Source organism: Lygodium microphyllum, chromosome 4 (assembly GCF_053477565.2).
Source record: "Lygodium microphyllum isolate KBCC chromosome 4, Lygodium_microphyllum_v1.1.10, whole genome shotgun sequence".
NCBI classification, from domain to species: Eukaryota; Viridiplantae; Streptophyta; class Polypodiopsida; order Schizaeales; family Lygodiaceae; genus Lygodium; species Lygodium microphyllum.
Window position 1 is genome coordinate 171,222,905 of NC_141138.1, and position 18,107 is coordinate 171,241,011.

Genomic DNA, 18,107 nt, shown 5'->3' on the forward strand with positions numbered 1-18,107 from the left:
AGCTTATGTCCTTTCTAGAATAGCACACATTCAGAACACCACATATAGATCGAATACCTACACATTTACAAATTATAGCAAGACTCCAACAACAAGCCCTTGACATACAAATAATTATAAATGAAATTCGAAATAATAATCCTAGTATTCACAACATTATGTAGATCAACAATAGGAAGTTAAGCTAATAATTCCTAAGTCATTATTGCAAAACAACTATATAGAATATTTTCATGCTCATCTATTGTTTGGACACTTATGATTCCACAAATGTCTCAAAATTATAAGGAAAATATAATATGATCCAAAACTTCATCATTCTCTAACATACTTTTTAAATAAGTGTAGAAAATGTCAAACATTTAAACCCCAAAAAGGAAAAGTGTTTGAACTTCTCCAATCTATCAAAGTATTCAATCCATTCAAATCATTAGCTTGGGATATCATCAAGTCCACTACTCAAAACTAGTAAAGGAAACACATACATAATAGTAGTGATTGAATATCTAACACAATGGTGTGAAGTTAAAGCATTACTGGATGTGATTGAATATCTAACACAATGGTGTGAAGTTAAAGCATTACTGGATGCAACACCCAATTCAATAGGAAAACTTTTGTTGGAAGAAATTAGTTAGACATTCTTGTCCAAAAGTAATACTTTTTGACCAAGGACAAAATTTCAAGTCTGAAAAACTTAAAATAATTTGTACTTTTCTAAGAATTAAACAAACATTTGCACCATCATATCGCCCATAAACAAATGGGTTAATAGAGCATTTAAACAAAACAATCAAATAAATGATTTTAATGTATGCAAACCCTTTACAACAAAATTGGGATGAAATACTCCCATATGTAACTCATGCATATAGATGCTCAATACAAGCATCCACTAAAATAAGTCCATTTAGGGCATTATATGGAAGAGACCCAACTTTTCCCCAAAGATACCTAAATAATACGAAATTAGAGAGAAAGTATGAATTTATTTCCTAAATAGAAAGAAGAACTTAAATGGGTTGGTCCATATATAATAACAAGCAAGATAAGAAAGAATATGTATGCCACAAAAAGATTAGATAAGAATACAAAAACAACCGCACATATGACAATAATTAAAGAGTTTTTTCAACATACTAATGAGGATGTATTGTAGGACTTACCAACATAAGAACTCAAGGAACAAAAGGACCATCACAAAAGATAGTTCATGGGCCTGGGGGAGGTGTGGAACCAATGGACGTCGCCTACGAATAGGGCTCAAGGGACATTGCCCATCCAATTGGCCGCCCAACTTCAAAGTTGATAACAAACTAAAGACCATTGGCTTATAACACTTCTTGCGTCTATACACACACTCTCTCTCAATTCTAAAGAACTAAGAACGCCATGTTCACAACGATAACACAAGATTGCAGGCTCCTTAAGGAGAGAGAGCTGGTTATTATAACTTCAGTCAAGCTTGTTATGCGCCGTGTCTCTCTTTCAGTCTTTTGTGGCATGTGTTTTTATTAGTTTTTCGTTGCTATATGAAATTGTAGGCTCGCAGCTTGACTACGCACGGTGTGTCTCTTTCACCCTTCCACAGAGCATAAGGTGGCGTGTGTTGTTCGTTTTTCGTCGCTCAGTTTGTGCAGCTCTCCCTCTCTCTCTCTCTCTCTCTCTCTCTCTCTCTCTCTGTGTCACATATCTGGGGTAGCTATGGTGTGGCGGAGCCCTCTTGATGAGAAGGGGCTACCGTTCATGAGCTTCAGCATACTAGTGGCGATGGCTTTTTGGGTGCTGGGCTGGAGGTGGAGGAAAAGGAGAAGGACAGGCAGCGGGAAGTTACCTCCAGCTCCCCCCGGATGGCCCGTGCTGGGCCACCTGCCCCTGTTCGCACGTGTGGGCCCCCGCAAACAGGTGCTGCAGGAGCTGCGGGCGGCGCTCGGCCCGCTGCTGCGGCTGCAGCTGGGGCGGCACCCCCTGCTCTTCGTCATGTCGGCGGGTCTGGCCCAGGAGGCCCTGCTGGCCAAGGGCTCCCTCTTCGCCTCGCGCCCGCTGATGCCCTCGCGCGCTCTCTTCTCCGGCAACTTCCGCAACATCAGTGCCTCCCCCTACGGCCCCTACTGGCGCGCCGTGCGCCGCAACCTCGCCCAGGCCATCACCGCTCCAAAGATCCTCTCCTTCAAGCCCGCCCGCATGCACATCATTGACCGCATGATAGCCCGCCTGGAGGCCACGGACTCGGCCTCAGCCTCCGCGCAGCCGGGGTCGCCGCCCCCTGTGGCGGTCGCCGTGTATGACTCCTGCAAGCTGGCCATGACGCAGCTCCTCCTCACCATGTGCCTGGGTTTCGTCCCCGAGGACGCCGTCGTCTCCGAGGTCTCCGACCTCATGCAATCCATCCTCCCCCTCACCCTCGGCGGGATCGGGGACTTCTTCCCCCTCCTCGGCTTCCTCGGCCGGAAGAAACGCAGGCGCGCACTCGCCCTCCGTGCCGCGCAGATCCGACTCTTCTCCTCCCTCATCGACCAGCACAGGAAACTCCACCGCCTCGGGGAAACCATCCCCGGAAGCTACCTTGAAACGCTCCTCGCCATGGATGGCGTAGCAGAAGTTGCCGGCGCCCCGCTCAAGCTCTCCAATTCAGACCTGGTGAGCCTGTGCGGTGAGTTCCTGGTCGGGGGAACCGACACCACCGTGAATTGCATGGAATGGACCATGGCGCACCTTGTGCAGGAGCCTGCAATCCAGTCCAAGATCTATCAAGCCATCCTAGACACAGTGGGCAAGGAATCATCGAGGCCCGTCGAGGAAGAGGGCCTGCCTTCCATACCCTACCTGGAGGCTGCAGTCAAGGAGACATTGAGACTGCATCCGCCCGGGCATTTCACGCTGCCACACGCGGTCACGGAGGCGTGCGAGCTGGGAGGATATGACATCCCCGCCAATGCCATCGTCAATTTCCATGTGCCTTCCATATCCAGGGACCCAGCCATCTGGGAGGAGCCCTTGGAGTACCGGCCTGAGCGCATGCTGAACCGGGAGGTGGACATCACAGGCACCAAGCACATCAGCATCCTGCCCTTTGGGGCAGGACGGCGAGTCTGCCCTGGCGCTGCCCTCGCCTTGATGCACGTGCAGCTCTTCATTGCCAGGCTTGTCCAGCGGTTTGAGTGGTGCAAACTCAAGCCAGGTGAGCTCCTGGACATGTCTGAAAATTTTGTCTTCACAGTCCAGATGAAATATCCTCTCCAAGCCCTCATCAAACGCCGTGAAACGCTGATCCCTCCTTTCAACTGATGTTGCATTTGTGAGTCCTACAAAACGCACATGTTTATAATGTATATGTATGTATTAGAACAATGTCAGGTATACGTATATATGTCATGCATGTATATGCCCTTTTATTGATCGAAACCACCATCTTCATGGTATTATAAAGTTAAGCAGCAATTGCCATGTATATATTAGTAAACAGTGCTAATATATTTAGAGAACCTAAGAAGGCTTGGAACCTTTTTCGTTGATATGGCATGCCTTGCTCCACAAGCCATAATTTTCACAAGCTTGTAACTCAAATCCATAAATGTTCTTCTTGCCTTCAATCTCCCTCGCATAAGATGCTATCATAATTATGTGTGATACAAAGTTGGCATTGGGCTGCTAGGGATATTGCCATGAAGTGTAAGAATGAGTTGTCATGAATGATGGCCTTGTGTGGAGGAATTGTGAAAGCAAGAGAGATATATGGAGCATAATAATACTTATACACAATGATGATTAATGAAAATGCTCACTACAAATAGTTAAATGATCCACAATAATGATAATGACCATACAGATGTGGTAAAATGCATGCCTTCAAATAGAAAAGCCTAGGACCAATTTACTAGGGATTCTAGAAAACCCTAGAAACCCAAGACCTAATTGTGCAGCTAGGTGTACTCTCTATTATAGTTGTTCGTAAATTAGTGGGTTTAAAAAGCTTGTACCAAAGGACAAAGGCATCAATGACTAGCCCATGAGATGACCAACAAACCCCTTCATGTCATGGAATGATAAATCTAGGAAAATGTGTCAGAGCCTAGAAATAAGTAGCTATTGAGATTCAAGCTCAGCATTACTTATGATGAACACTAGATAGCCAACTAGACGTGTGTGCATTGAATAAGTTGGGTAGGTCAACTATAGTTAGTTGACTATGCTCAGTTGATAGACCTATCTCTTTATTATTGTTACTCAGTTAGTTTGTATTACATTGTGAGAATGGAAAAATGAAACAATGAGAGAGTACATTGCTCTCTGTTGGGAGCTCCATGCCTTTGTCTATCTCTTTCCCTCTCTTTAAACATGGTATCAAAGCTAGAAAGCTTGGCTTTGTGGTGTATAGGAGCTCAATCTTGAAGGAGTTGGAAGCTGGAGGGTGACTCAAACATGCAGCATGTGGAAAAGATTGGCCTACAACATTGGGAGTCATAGCTTGCACTTGAATGGTATGTATCAATGTGTTTTTGGAGCCTACATCTAATAGAGCCTTTTGAGGTTGGTTAAAGAGATTTCATTGGCTTGTGTTGAGGCTTGAGAAGTACTCGGTAATGATTAGGATTTACGTCAACAAATAGAGTGGTTTTCTCAGGTTTATACTTGTTTTTGGAAAGTCAAATGGGTAGCATTAGTAGGTGATTGTCATGACCAATGTGGTGGCATACTTGGTACCTTTTTGAGGGCCACCTGAAGCTCACTATCAAGAGCCTATTTAGCATTATCATAATCAACATTAGCAACATGATTAGCCCTTTGTTGTAAGCAGTTGTAAATCAGTTTAGATTTGAGCATTCAGTGCTCATAGCATTCCATAGACCATCCCACAACCATGTGGCAATATCCAAGCATTAATGATCATCAACGCATGCTTCAATAGGTTCAAGACATCATGAACAAGTTGTCATAGATTTAGTATAACACCCTACCTGTAACACATCTAGTATATGTACTTCAAGCCTCCTTTAAATGCATAGGTGTACATGAATAATACCATGCCCATTATTAAGTTTCCCATGATCTTTTAGTATACCAAATCCAAGCATTATATGGTTGAAAACTTTAGACTTTGGCCAACTGAGACATAGTTGTCCTACAGCATGTGAGAAGTTTTTTTAATCACTACCACTAGTTGTATGGACAATCATTGATGCTCATATGTCCCTATATTGAATCCCAAAGGTTATGACACATGCATAATATGCTTTGAGGTTGTTATGAGCAAAGAATTCACTATTGGTTACTTCAAACTGTTGTCTATCATTGGTTTGAAGACTTGTATTCACGTCTACTATGTAGTCAATGCTATATGCATAAAGTGTTACCATGCCTAGAGGGTATGACAAGTATTTGGAGATGCTTGGCATGCTTTTAAGTTGAAATATCACTAGTTATTGCAAGGATTTAACTGTCTTTTACTCTTGGATTGAAACTGTCATGATTGAGCATTGGCATACCTATGCTATTTGATTGAAAATTTTTGGGCTTTCCATTAATGAATTGATGTTTGTTACATGTCTAGATTGAGCAAGACTAAATTGAATGTAGGGTACCTACAAATGTACATGTGCTACTTGAATGCTATGCAAGCATTTTGATAAGTGAAAAGATATCTTGGACTGTAGGGTGCTAGGCTGGGTAGGTCAAACAACTTGCGTACTGTAGTGAATATTTATAGCTCCTGATGTGACTAATGCCACAAGTATTGACAATATCAAACTGATTGTAGGAGAGAAGCTTGATAAGAAGAACTTTGCTCTATGATAGAATGCAAAATTTAAAGTTCATTTATACCACACTAAGTTTAAAAGTTTTGTACTTAAGTCAAGTCTCTCCTTTCATTTTTTCCCATTACTCTTCACTCTACCCTTCACCTTTCTATTCTTCATCATCACAACCATGGCATATTCCAAGCTTTCTATCAAGAAGGCACTTGTAAGAGCAAGAGCTTAACACTTTTTTGAATCTAGTGAGCGTATTGTGAGTGACAAAGGTTCCTTAGTGGCCAACAATGGTGTCCCTACTATAGCTAATAATGGTGGCGCTATTATGTCCAACAATGGTGGCCCTAGTGTAGTCAACATTGATGGTTCGCCATTATCTAGAAATGGTGTTCCACATGCTCTAGTTGCTCCATCTCCCACTACTACTCCAACTGGTAATACATGTCCTCCAACACATAGGCAAAGATGGAAACCAGGCAAGCTGCGCTATGTGAGATAAGGAAATTCCAAAATGGAACCAACTTGATTATTCCTAAGGCACCATTCTCTAGGTTGGTACGATAAATACTGCAAGATCTGTAGTTAAGGCATCATCACAAGTTCTTTTCAAGGAACCAGGCAAGGAATGTGGAGTGATGGTCAAGCCAAACCTTGCTCTCCAAGAAGCAATTGAAAGGTAGTTGATTGATCTAATGGATATTTGTCAACTTTTAGCCATTCATGCCTGACATATCACTATTAAGCCCATAGATATAGTTCTTGTTTATAGGATCCGCAACAACAATTATGCATTTAATCTTAATGTCAACCATATGCTTTGAGAAGCCACCTTGTAATTGGAGCTATGTTTTTAGCTCAGGTTTGGTTGTAGATTGTAAGGAGCTTAGTTTTGAGTTATCTTTCTAGTAGACCTTCAAGTATTTGATAGCAATGGCTTGTAAAATGGGGCTAAATTTTGCCTAGCTCTAGTTGTACTTGGTGCAATGCACTGTCTACTGTGTATTTCATGGTTTCGTAATGTTAAATCTGATATTTGATATTCTATTTTGCCATGATTTGTATTGTGCATATTTTCAAGTTTCTAATTTTGAAAGTAGTTTTGTTGAGAATAAATTCAATGCGTAATCACGTACACACCAGTGATTAGTTGTACATGGACCAATACACTATATCTTTACTGTATTTAGTGGTTTGGCAACACTATATCCAATATATGATATTCCATTTAACCCATCACTTATTTTTTGTGAATTTTAAAGTTTTCAATATTTCACATAGTTTGGTTGACAACACATTTAATATGCAGTTGCGCACACTCAGTGTGGTGGTGAGTTTTTGTGATATCAGTGAAGTATAATCTAATTAATGCATTTTCAAAAAATGATTGAGTCATTAATTTTATAAATCGAAATCTGGTGAAACTTCATTCACATGCCGAGCATCATAAAAAATCATGGATATTAAAAATTTGCCCCTATCAAAAGTCTTTGGGATACTTGTTTGGGGGGATGCGTCTGCCTAGATTCACGGCCCTTGGGTAGTTGATGTATCCTAGAGGAGTCCACAGGTAAAATTTCACGTCAATCGAATCACTGGTCATATTTTTTCAAAGCCCGGATACATTAATTTAAGTTTAAGGGTTTTCTAAAAATTTTGCTATAAATTTAAAGTTTCACCTTATTTTACACATTTCACTTTTGAGTTTTGAGTTTTCTCTCCTAGAAGACATGGCATGCACCAAGCAAGAGCGGCCTATAGACATCCCCTAGAAATCCCATGTACATGTCACTAGCTCCACCACCACCACCACCACCACCACCACGCCAGCATCACAAGTGTCGATGGAGGCCAGGCACATTGGCTCTTCATGAGATCCGCCATTACTACCAAAAGAGCACGCGCCTCTTGATACCAAAGGCTCCATTCCAGAAGCTAGTGCGGGAGATTATAGACATCATACTAATTAAGAATAACAGGAGACACTTCCCAGATTGATCACGCTTGCAACAACTTGATCGCTGGGCTGCCCAAGGCCTCCTTGCACTACAAGAAGCTACCAAAGCTTACCTCATCCTCAGGGACTTGGTCTATGAAACAGTGCATGCAAGGCGAGTTACTGTCACCGATAGGGATTTGCGTATAGTGAGGTTCTTCTGGCGATGGAAGGATAGTTCTCGTGGAGATCAACAACGATAGGGGTGTAGTACTAAAACATATACGGAATGTAGCTTCCAAAGAGATTTTGTGAAACCCTCGTAATGGATCCCATGTAAAATGTTATGAATATGAATATAAATTTTTGAGCACGTCTTATTTTTGTTTATTCACTTGTTATTTATTTTATTTGTCTTTGAGTTATCGTTACTTGTGTTTGAACGAATACATGTTGCGCATGAACTTGATAAAGCACTACGTATTAAATTTAGGGTACGAATCGTGTTGCGTATAAATTCGATAAATAAATATAATATTCAAGTAAAAAATAATAATAAATGATACATATGATAAACTACATTGCATGCAAATCCAACAAATTTAGGGTACGAATCGTGTTGCGTATAAATTCGATAAATAAATGTAACATTCAAGAAATAATAATAATAAACGATACATATGACAAACTATATTGCACACAAATCCAACAAATATCGATTTTCATTACTTCAAGAGAAGATTACAAATTGCATTACATTGGTAATGAGATATCATTTGGCAATAAGTACATCTACTCTCTCCCTAGGCTTTCGATACCCTAGAGGCCCTACTGGTAAATTTTCATGTGAATACAATAACATTAATCCGATAACATTACCTTCTCTGCATAATTTATCTACTCTCTCCTAGGCTTCCAATGCCCTAGAGGCCTTACTGGTAAATTTTCGCGTGAATCTAATAATATTCATCCGATAACATTATTTTCTCTGCATCATCTATCTACTCCTATAATGGACCATCCAGGTCTGCTCCTGCAACTGGGCCACCCTCATCTCTCTTGGGAATGTACTGTGTGGTCGGATCGAGGTCCAAAAATGCTTTCTTGCAACAACTGCTCAAACTCCTCATCTGAGATTTCATACTGTGGCGCCACATTCTCAATCTACTCTTGGATGCTCACAATGGTAGAAATGTCATCAACACTCGTACCGTCATATCGAGCCACCTCATCAACATGTGCTAGGGCATCTTATATATCAAAATCTATTAAATCATTAGGTGCATCACACACCATGATACAATATAGTTCTTCTTCTCTTAGCTCCAAAATTTCTAATACATCCTACATGAGTAGATATTCCACCCCCTCGATGATGATAGCATGGAGAGAAGAGAGGGGTGGCTCATCGCTTGTTTGGCGTCTCATCAGGGCAAGGAGGTGGGTGCACAATGGCTAAGCTTTGTGCTGCCTCTACGCTCGAATCGAGTGTGATATCCTTAGGCTCCCTCTCGAAATACTCTAGCTGTGGTCGAGAGGGTGTGTTGATGTCTTCGTCACTATCCTCTTGCACCTCAATGCACATAACATATATGGCAAATGCTGCATCGTGCTCGATGAGATCCATCGTGGCGTGGTCCTGGAATGAGATGGGCACTGCTCTGGTGCGAAGATGCTGCCCCACATACACGAGGGCTTAATCTATCACCTTTGCATGGCTCGATCCAGCACGTAAACTATGTAAGAAATCTATAGGGACCCATCTGAGAGTAGTGTCTGGAATAGAGCAGGTGAGAGGGTTTGCCATATCACAAAATGATGCCACTATACTAGAGCTAGGGTCTACAACAGAAAGCAAGATAGTTAGACTCAAGGTCGCATAAAACCTAGGGTATATCTAGTCTCATATGTATGCATAGCGTGTGGAGCTAATCCATGCAACGAAGGCGGAAGTGGTAGCCATGGTACACAAAGAGAGAAGGAAGGAGAGCACGTGTAGCAAAGTAGAGAATGAAAGTGAGAATGAGTTTAGAGTTATAGCTTTTATGTATCTAGGGTTTTAAGTAAAGGTTCTATTTTAACCCTAAAGTTTCAAATTAAAACTCTTACCTTAGTTTTCTTATTTCAATACTTTAAAGTCACCGTTAAAATTACTCATATAGACAAACACTTTATTCCACATCATTATATTCTCGAATGTACTTGGATTGCTGAGTATATTCAATTCCAACTAGAGAAAATATATAAAAATTTTAAGAAAAGAAATCTAAAAGACATTCAAAATCCATTGGATCCAATTTAATATTTAAATTTAAGAAATAAGTAGAAGAGATGAGCTACAATATATCATTATGCAAAGACAATATTTCATAGATTATAGAACTCCAGCCTACAATTTAATTATGATTTTAACCAGTATGATTGACTAATTACAGTATGTATTATCGCACGCTTGGATCACAATAAAATAATATTATCCAAATTTAAAGTACTCAAAATTTTATATTTGTTCTTTATAAAAAAAATTACAAGGATTCCACTATCTCAAGGATATGTGGAGAAACACATTGTTTACATGTCATGGATTGCTCACTACGAATCCTGACTTTTCTATTATCTAACTTGAAATAGAAGTTGCAAAGGGGCTCATTAGACATTAATTGGATTTCTTGTCTCAGAAAAGAATTAGGCCAATGGCTCTATACTGACCACAAAAGGATTGTGACCATTCCACAAGATAACCACATCTATGAGAGTTGTATGTGTCTCATCTTGGGTATCTTCATCCAAGCTGATCCACTCCCCTCATAAAAGTTGTCATCTTCAAAGCGAATGCATAGAGTTTGTCTAGCGATGAAATACCGGTAATAAAAGTAAAAATAATAGTAAGTAAATGTGACTAACACAACAATTCATCTAAGCAAGACCTATGTGAGATCAGATTGATTGACCCTGCACTCAGTTGTCTCATCAAAATGTGTTCTTTTGACTTGCCAAGACTCGCCCAATAGCTGACTCATCCATTCCTCGAATGGACACTTGCATTGATATGTAATCTTTGTTTTCTTCAAAACATCACATGAACCCAATAAATGTGGAAACAATAAGAATGGAATAAACCAACTAAGATGCACATCTTTGGAGCTTGTGGTGGGTTTGATAGCACTATTGATGTCAGATTTTATCTTGGACTTACATACTTCTGACAACTCCAAGCTACCAATCAACCATTCACCACCAAATAGTGGTGGCAATGGGATATCTCTAGCTTTCTACGACATACAATGAATTATAAAAAAAGATATTTTGAGTTGCAAGTTGACTTGCAAAGTTTTTATCATAGATCAAAGAACACATGTCTTCATGCCAAACATGTATCTCAAACATTCCACATTCTGTCATTCATGCAAAGTTGATGGGTATAGAGCTACTAGTAAAACAAGATTGAATTAGAACAATTCAAAGATTTTTTAAAACAACTCTGATGCACAAGAATAACAAATGATAAAATTTAAAAATTTTACTATTTTGTTTGTAATTTGCAATGTAGTTCTTGTCGTGTACAGAGATTTGTTTGTGTGTATAAGCATGTTGGATCAACACTTCTATTACTGTACTTGTTTCATTAAACACTTATCTGAACTCTAAAATTCTACATTTCCAATGTTTTCTAGGGGTTGCAACATCCTTACGCCTGATCTTGAAACTCCCTCGAGTACTTGGGTGCATCAAAATCCAATCCAACTTATAGTACTTATCACAAATCCAATTACCGCCACTATATTTCCTATTGAAGACCTCCACTACAAGTATGTTACTGATGTTTTTCCTTCATGAAGATATCTATAATAACCAAATAGAAAATTTACCTATCAGCATGTATATAATTTGTAAATGTTCTCTCCAAATAATATGAAATTTGAATGGAGCAATTTAAAAAAAAAAATATTGTACCTATAATTCTTTTCACAAAGAAGCCCAGAGATGTTGAATAAGAAGTTGACTTATAACAAGACCATTGTTCCTTCACTGACAAATTTCTAGAGTATAAAAATAAAAGAAATATCGAATCAAAGCATGCATATAACTTACATAGGCTTTGTCCAAATGAGTTAAACTTAACCATGGAGCAATAGAAAAAAGTGACAATATACATGTGGCTCTCTTTGCAAAGAAGCCCAAAGATGTTGAAGAAGTTGAGTTTTAAAAAAAACATTGTTCTCCACTCTTGGAGACTCTTGGAGTAAAAAAACAAAGGAAAGCTTAGTATGCATATAGCTTACATACATTTTGTCCAAACAAGATAAAATTTAACTATGGAGCACAAAAAAACAAGACAACATACTTGTAACTTTATTTACAAAGAAACTGTAAGATGTTGAAGAAGAAGTTGAGTGTTCAAAAGATCATTGTTATTGACTCTAAGAGACTCCTAGTGTACCAAAACAAAAGAAATTACATGTTAGAGAATGCACATAACTTGCACAGGTTTTGTCCAAACGAGATAAAACTTTACCATAGAACATCCATGGAAAATAACAATATACCTCGAAATTTTTTTGAAGAAAATATTAGGGCTTTGGAAGAACAAGCTCTGCTCTCATAAAACATGTGAAACTCACTCTGTGTTTGTGCAGAGGAAATGAAATTTCACAGGCTTACAAATATGATAAGCAATAATGAGGCTGTAAGATTTCGTCACGAAAGAAGAAGCGGGGAAAGAGATATGATAAATTTGAGTTCTGCCTAAGAAAGAGAGGGAACTGAAAAGGGGAGAAATGAAAAGTCAAACATAAAAAATAAGAAAATGAAAATTCGAGTCACAAACTTTCAGGAAGTGTCAGCATTGTATTCCTCAAATTTCCCCTTATTTTATTGTTGAGGGAAGATTTGGGCCAAGATATGGCTAGAAGATTCATATTACATGAATCTGGAATCCCAACTCTCTTATTGGTTAGGCTTATATTTGTTCATTCACTCCTTAAGGGGTAAAAAAGAGAGTCTATATTTCTCATAATGAACACCCTGCCATAGGACTAGATTCGTTGGAAATCCATGCACTCGCTTCCCTCTATGGAAGTTCTTAGTTATCTAATTACCTACCACATTACGTGAAACATATAAAAATAGCTTCATTAATTAAAAAGAATCGTTTTATGCACAATTGTTCGTTTGCGTAATTTACTCACTGGCATACAATTAGAATAAAACAAATTCATTGATTATGTTTCATAATGTGTATTCTCCCGCCCATACCAAAGAAAAATTACAATTTTACATGCTGCCTCATCCGACGCATCTGCACGTCACCAAGATCAAAACCACCTATAGCTAGCATTTTTAGGTGTTCCAAGTAGAACTTGGACCATATAGGGGACCAAGTAGTTCCTAGGTGCATAAAGGATTTACTAGCCAGAGTCCCTTCTAGCATCTTAACCACCTCCTTCTTAATATGATCCTTGCTGGGAGACCTCTCGCCATCGGAGTCGGTTTGTACTTCTACAGTGGTAAAAACATCCCCTCTTGGTATGGGGATTCAATACCTATCCTCAGGGGAGGTATAGGGCTCCTCAATTTTTATATGTTCCAATACTTAATTCAATCAGGATCTAATCTAGAAAATTACAAACAAGATTGATGTCTTCAAGTAATTATGACTTCAATCAATCATGCAACTTTCAAGTGATGATTAATCTAGTAGAAATCGATACTTGAATTTCACATAATGAACTATTTTTCTTGGAATTTAACTAAGGGTATTTAGATTTGGGATCTCTAACTTCCTAGTTTAAAGTTTATTCTTGTAACCAAGTTTCTTGGCCTCAAGTCAATTTCTTTAACTTAGAGATATTTCCATTCTTAAAATCTTCTAAATTAAACTATATCCTTGACTAATTTCTTTGGGGTTTGTTCTTAATAGATCCATCTTGAAAATTTCATCATGATTTCTCTTGAGTTCTAAAATTTCGTAGTTTTCCTAACAGTTTCTAGCCTGTAAGATGTTCAAATATTTTACCAAGTGAATACTCTAAGATCACAGTATTTCTTAAGAGACATATCTTATTTCTATTGAATTCGAATAGATTTTTTTTGAAAAATCTGTGGTATCAAAATTAGTAAAGGTTTGTTATCTGCACCTGTGACTCCCGTGCTCCAACTCCAACTATTGCTTCCACGTTAGTAGGGTCATTCGTGATTTTTGCTTTTGAAATCTTTTTCTTCGGGGCCACGATGGAAATATGATTAGTAGAATAAGAAGAATACGATAGTAATACCGATTGGCAAGGATGTAAGACTCTCGATGATGATGATGATGGTTATTGCGAAAATTAATGATGTAGGCCTCACGGATGGTTCTTGCCTCGTAGAGAGCAATAGTTCTTTCTCTCTAGTAGATGGAATAGGGACGAGAGTAGAGGTACGACTTCTAACTGGATTGATAGAATAGAATAAAGTTCTTCAATGTCTTATCTTCTCGGATTAGAGTAGAAGAGGATGAGAGACCTTTTGTGTATCCCCTTCCTTGGGTTGAATGGAATAATGTCTCTTCGTCTCATGGAATAGAGTCTCGTCCTTCTCAATCAATGCCTTGTCCTCGTCAAGATTGCTCTTGTTCCCCTTCTTGGTCATCCCCAAGCCCTCAATTTATAGTTTTGCAGGGGAGGAGGGGGTAAAAGAGAGGACACTTTCTTTTTAATGTTTTTCGATGACATCATCAATGACAAAGAGAGAACATTTTCTTTTAGCGCTTCTAATGACATCATTGATTACGTTAGAGAGGGAGCTCCATTTTTGTAGTGTGAAGATAAAAATTTATAAATCTATGGGCTTACGACCAAGGCATAGACCTTGGCATCTTGGCCTTGGCATACTTGGCAACGGACTACGAAGGCTTCATTTGTGCCATTGGCTGCACACAAGAAGCTCCCACTAGCTTATAGAAAAATCTTGCAAGGAGGTTACCCATCACGGCAATGCCGTTACCCAAGTGCACTTAACTGCCAAGTGACTATCCACTAGGCTAGTTCTTTTTGTTGTTCTATACTACAAACATAGTTTTAATAAGCTAGTCTTGGGAGGGTCGCCCAAGTCTTTCTTTCATGAACTGGCATATAATACCTCATTAATAATAATAATTATCTTCATAATGAGAGTCAATTTCATAAATCAATTGTCTTTGGAATGTATACGCACATTAAATTAAACTAAGTAATGGGGACATTACAAAATATTTGAGTACCTCTCAAAGTAGAGATAACATCTTTTACTCTAGTTAGAGAGCTAGAGATGGTAGAGTTCATAGAGCTTTTTGAGGTCATGGTGGCATAGGAAATACTTATGGACAGTAGCAATAGAATGCATGGAAAACTTCAAATGCACGAGGCCAATGAGGTTTAGGACCCTTTAGAGATAGGGGGAGATCACCTAGAGGTAGATGTGGTTATTAACAGTCCCGTGATGAGTTGAGTAGAGACAAAGATTATCATTACTGTGGCAGATGTTGAAAAATAGCAAAGGACTGTCATAAAAAGAAAGCTGACATGAAAGCAAAAGGTAGATAGCATGGCAACTATGTATCCTCCAGTAACACTTGTGATAATCAGACAGATAAGATATTGCTATGCAACATGTTTCTAAGGATATGCCTAAGAAAGGCAAAGATGATGAAAACTCCAAAGTTAAAGGAAGCGATGTTTGCTCATGATAATGGAGTAGTCAGAGATGTGAAAACCTGATATAAATGCATTGGTTATGTAAACATTCAAAGGTTGAAAAATATGTAGTAAACGGAGGTTGTACTTGACTTATCAAAGTTCAAGTATACAGATCTAGGATATGTATGTTTCACTTGTCAGTTTGGAAAGCAAGTAAGGTTTTTGTTTGTTAGACATGTAAAAAATAGTTCTAGACCTTTGCAATTAGTGCATTCAAATGTATGGGATCCAACCCATAATGCATCTTTCTAGTGGTGCCAGATATTATGTGTTATTTATTGATGATTTCAACAAGTTTACATGGTTGTATATACTAAAGCACATAGATGATGTGCTTGATGTTTTCAAGGATTTCAAAACACATGCTGAAAATGAGTTCGGATGTTACGTCTCATGTTTGAGATCTGATGGAGGTGATAAATGTGTCTCGGAAATTTGGCAGTTACTTATTAGCAAAGTATAGCATTAAAAGGCAACTTACATGTAGTTATACACCACAGCGAAATGATGTGGCAGAGAGAAAGAATCAGGAAATTATGAAAGATACCAAGGTCATGATCAATGAAAAGAATTTGTCAAACTATTATTGGATGGAAGTAGTTACCACAATTTATGTCTTGAACAGAACACTTACAACTGACATTCATGATCTTACACCATATGAGAAATTGTGTGGCTATAAAACGGATATAAGCCATCTTAAAGTATTTGGTTGCATTGCTTATGTTCATGTGTCTAATAAGAAGAGAAAGAAGTTAGATCTGAATGTTGTTAAGAGTATCTTTTCACGTGGAGTGTATCGACAAAATGTGCTCCACAACAGATTGTGGTGTCATTGCAAACTTTGAGTAAGAGAGCTGACTGCGAGCTACAGATCCAAACACCGTTATAGAAGAGATGGAGTATTTTGGGAGCTTACAAAGTATTATCATGGTGGATTACCATAGCTTCTCCATGATCCTATTCGATGTGCAGTGGTTCAAAGTGGTACTAGAAGGAGTTGGGGCAACTGTTCGACGAGGTCCACTTGGATTTCTCAAAATAGATTCCGAAAAAAGATGGATGGATTTTCACGACACGTTTGTATTGCCAGCCCATTGTGAACAGGTACATGAACTCATGTTTTTTAAACTTTTATTACGACATGGTATATGTCACAAATGTTAAATCTCTCTTGTATGTGATTTTGAATAGGTAATTTTCTATCCAAACTCCCGACAACCTCAATGGTGGTATATTGTACCTTTAGCTCCCCGAAGTATAAGAGTATATGATGAAATAAATATTCCCAGCATAGATGATGACAGTATGTAGATAAAGGGGTTGATATTGCAAGAGGTGGAGGCTACCCAAAGCTTGGAGCATGAGAAGGAAGAATCGGGTAACAATGATGGAAAAACAAAAGGCCAAGAATTCTTTGAGAATGAAGTGGACTCATCCTTTTGTAGTGACCTTTCTATCGACCTTCTAGTATATGCTGAGTTGTCAAGAGATTGACATGGGACCATAGGCTACATCATACTTGGAGCATCCACCTACTGAATTCGTTGATGAGTCGCTTATAAGGGTACTCTAGAATATGCATTTTAAGTAAGATCATTTTTTAAAGAGTAATATTACCGTGCTTTGCTTGAATCTTTATATTGATTATGCTAACATCAATTTTTGTCTATGTAGGTGACCTTTGTGGATATTTGGACAGCACGATGAGTCGAGGGATGAGCGACGAGGAGCTATAGGATATCTTCACACGTATCTCTAGATCAGATGGCTTGATTCAAAGATATGGTGGCGGACCAAGATCTGTCTTGGACACCATTAAGCTGTTCCATTCGATCTATTTCAGCATGCTCTAATGCTTTGGTGACTTAGGCCGGACAAAGGGAGTTATTTTGGGGGATATTGCGAAGATGTGGATACGGTGAGCCTATGGTCAACTTGAGATACAGATGCTACTCCTCGCTCTCGTGCAAGTTCGAGAGAGGGTGGCTCAGGTGGTTGTTGTGGAGGTATTGACGCAATGTCTCCATCTCGTCGTTCTGCTGGATTTGTGTCACCTGTGGGGATATCTACTCCAACCACTCCAGCTTTTGCTTCAACCGTCCGCAGGTGGCACTCCTATGGGTGCTACTTTGAGAGATACCACCCCCGTGGATACACCAAATGTACAGGGGTCTCCTGGATATGCCTAGGAGCGCAATCATAGGTGAGAGAGGACACATCTTAGACATACCCCAGAGAGGTATGGATACCTTTTAGATGATGGGATAGGAGTTAATGATGAGAGGAGGAGGGTGATGGCTTGTATGAGAGAGTTGTGCCAACAAGTTTTTCGGTGCAACCTCTTGGATCATTGGGAGAACATACTAGAGGAGAGCAAGGACTACATAGTAGCATCCTTGCATGAGGAGTTTCCGATACCCAGTGCAACAAATAGGTTCTCCATAGGTTGGATGATAGAGTGCATATATGTATACATGTCACACAAACGATCGAATGCACGCAAGGCACTTAAGAGTAGAGTCTCAAAACTTGAGTGGCTAGGTGCAGATGACTGGCACTGACTCAAGGAGGCGGCTACAGATTCTCTAGGATGTTGAAGATAGCAGCGCGAGGCAGTGAGGGCATGACTGGAGGCAGGAGTGATCCGTCATCTTGGGAGTGGCAGCCACAAGACTTATCTGAAGGACTTTGTAAGTTTTTCTT

At 39.3% G+C, this 18,107-nt stretch overlaps 1 protein-coding gene across 1 annotated transcript; it reads left to right on the forward strand.

The window, feature by feature from the left end:
* The first annotated feature begins 1,145 nt into the window (after window positions 1-1,145).
* On the forward strand, window positions 1,146-3,593 carry LOC148037903 (cytochrome P450 77A4-like). The gene has a single exon (XM_087676887.1). It carries the CDS (start codon window positions 1,705-1,707, stop codon window positions 3,286-3,288), a length of 1,584 nt encoding a protein of 527 aa, XP_087533013.1. The 5' UTR covers window positions 1,146-1,704; the 3' UTR covers window positions 3,289-3,593.
* The last annotated feature ends 14,514 nt before the right edge of the window (window positions 3,594-18,107 follow it).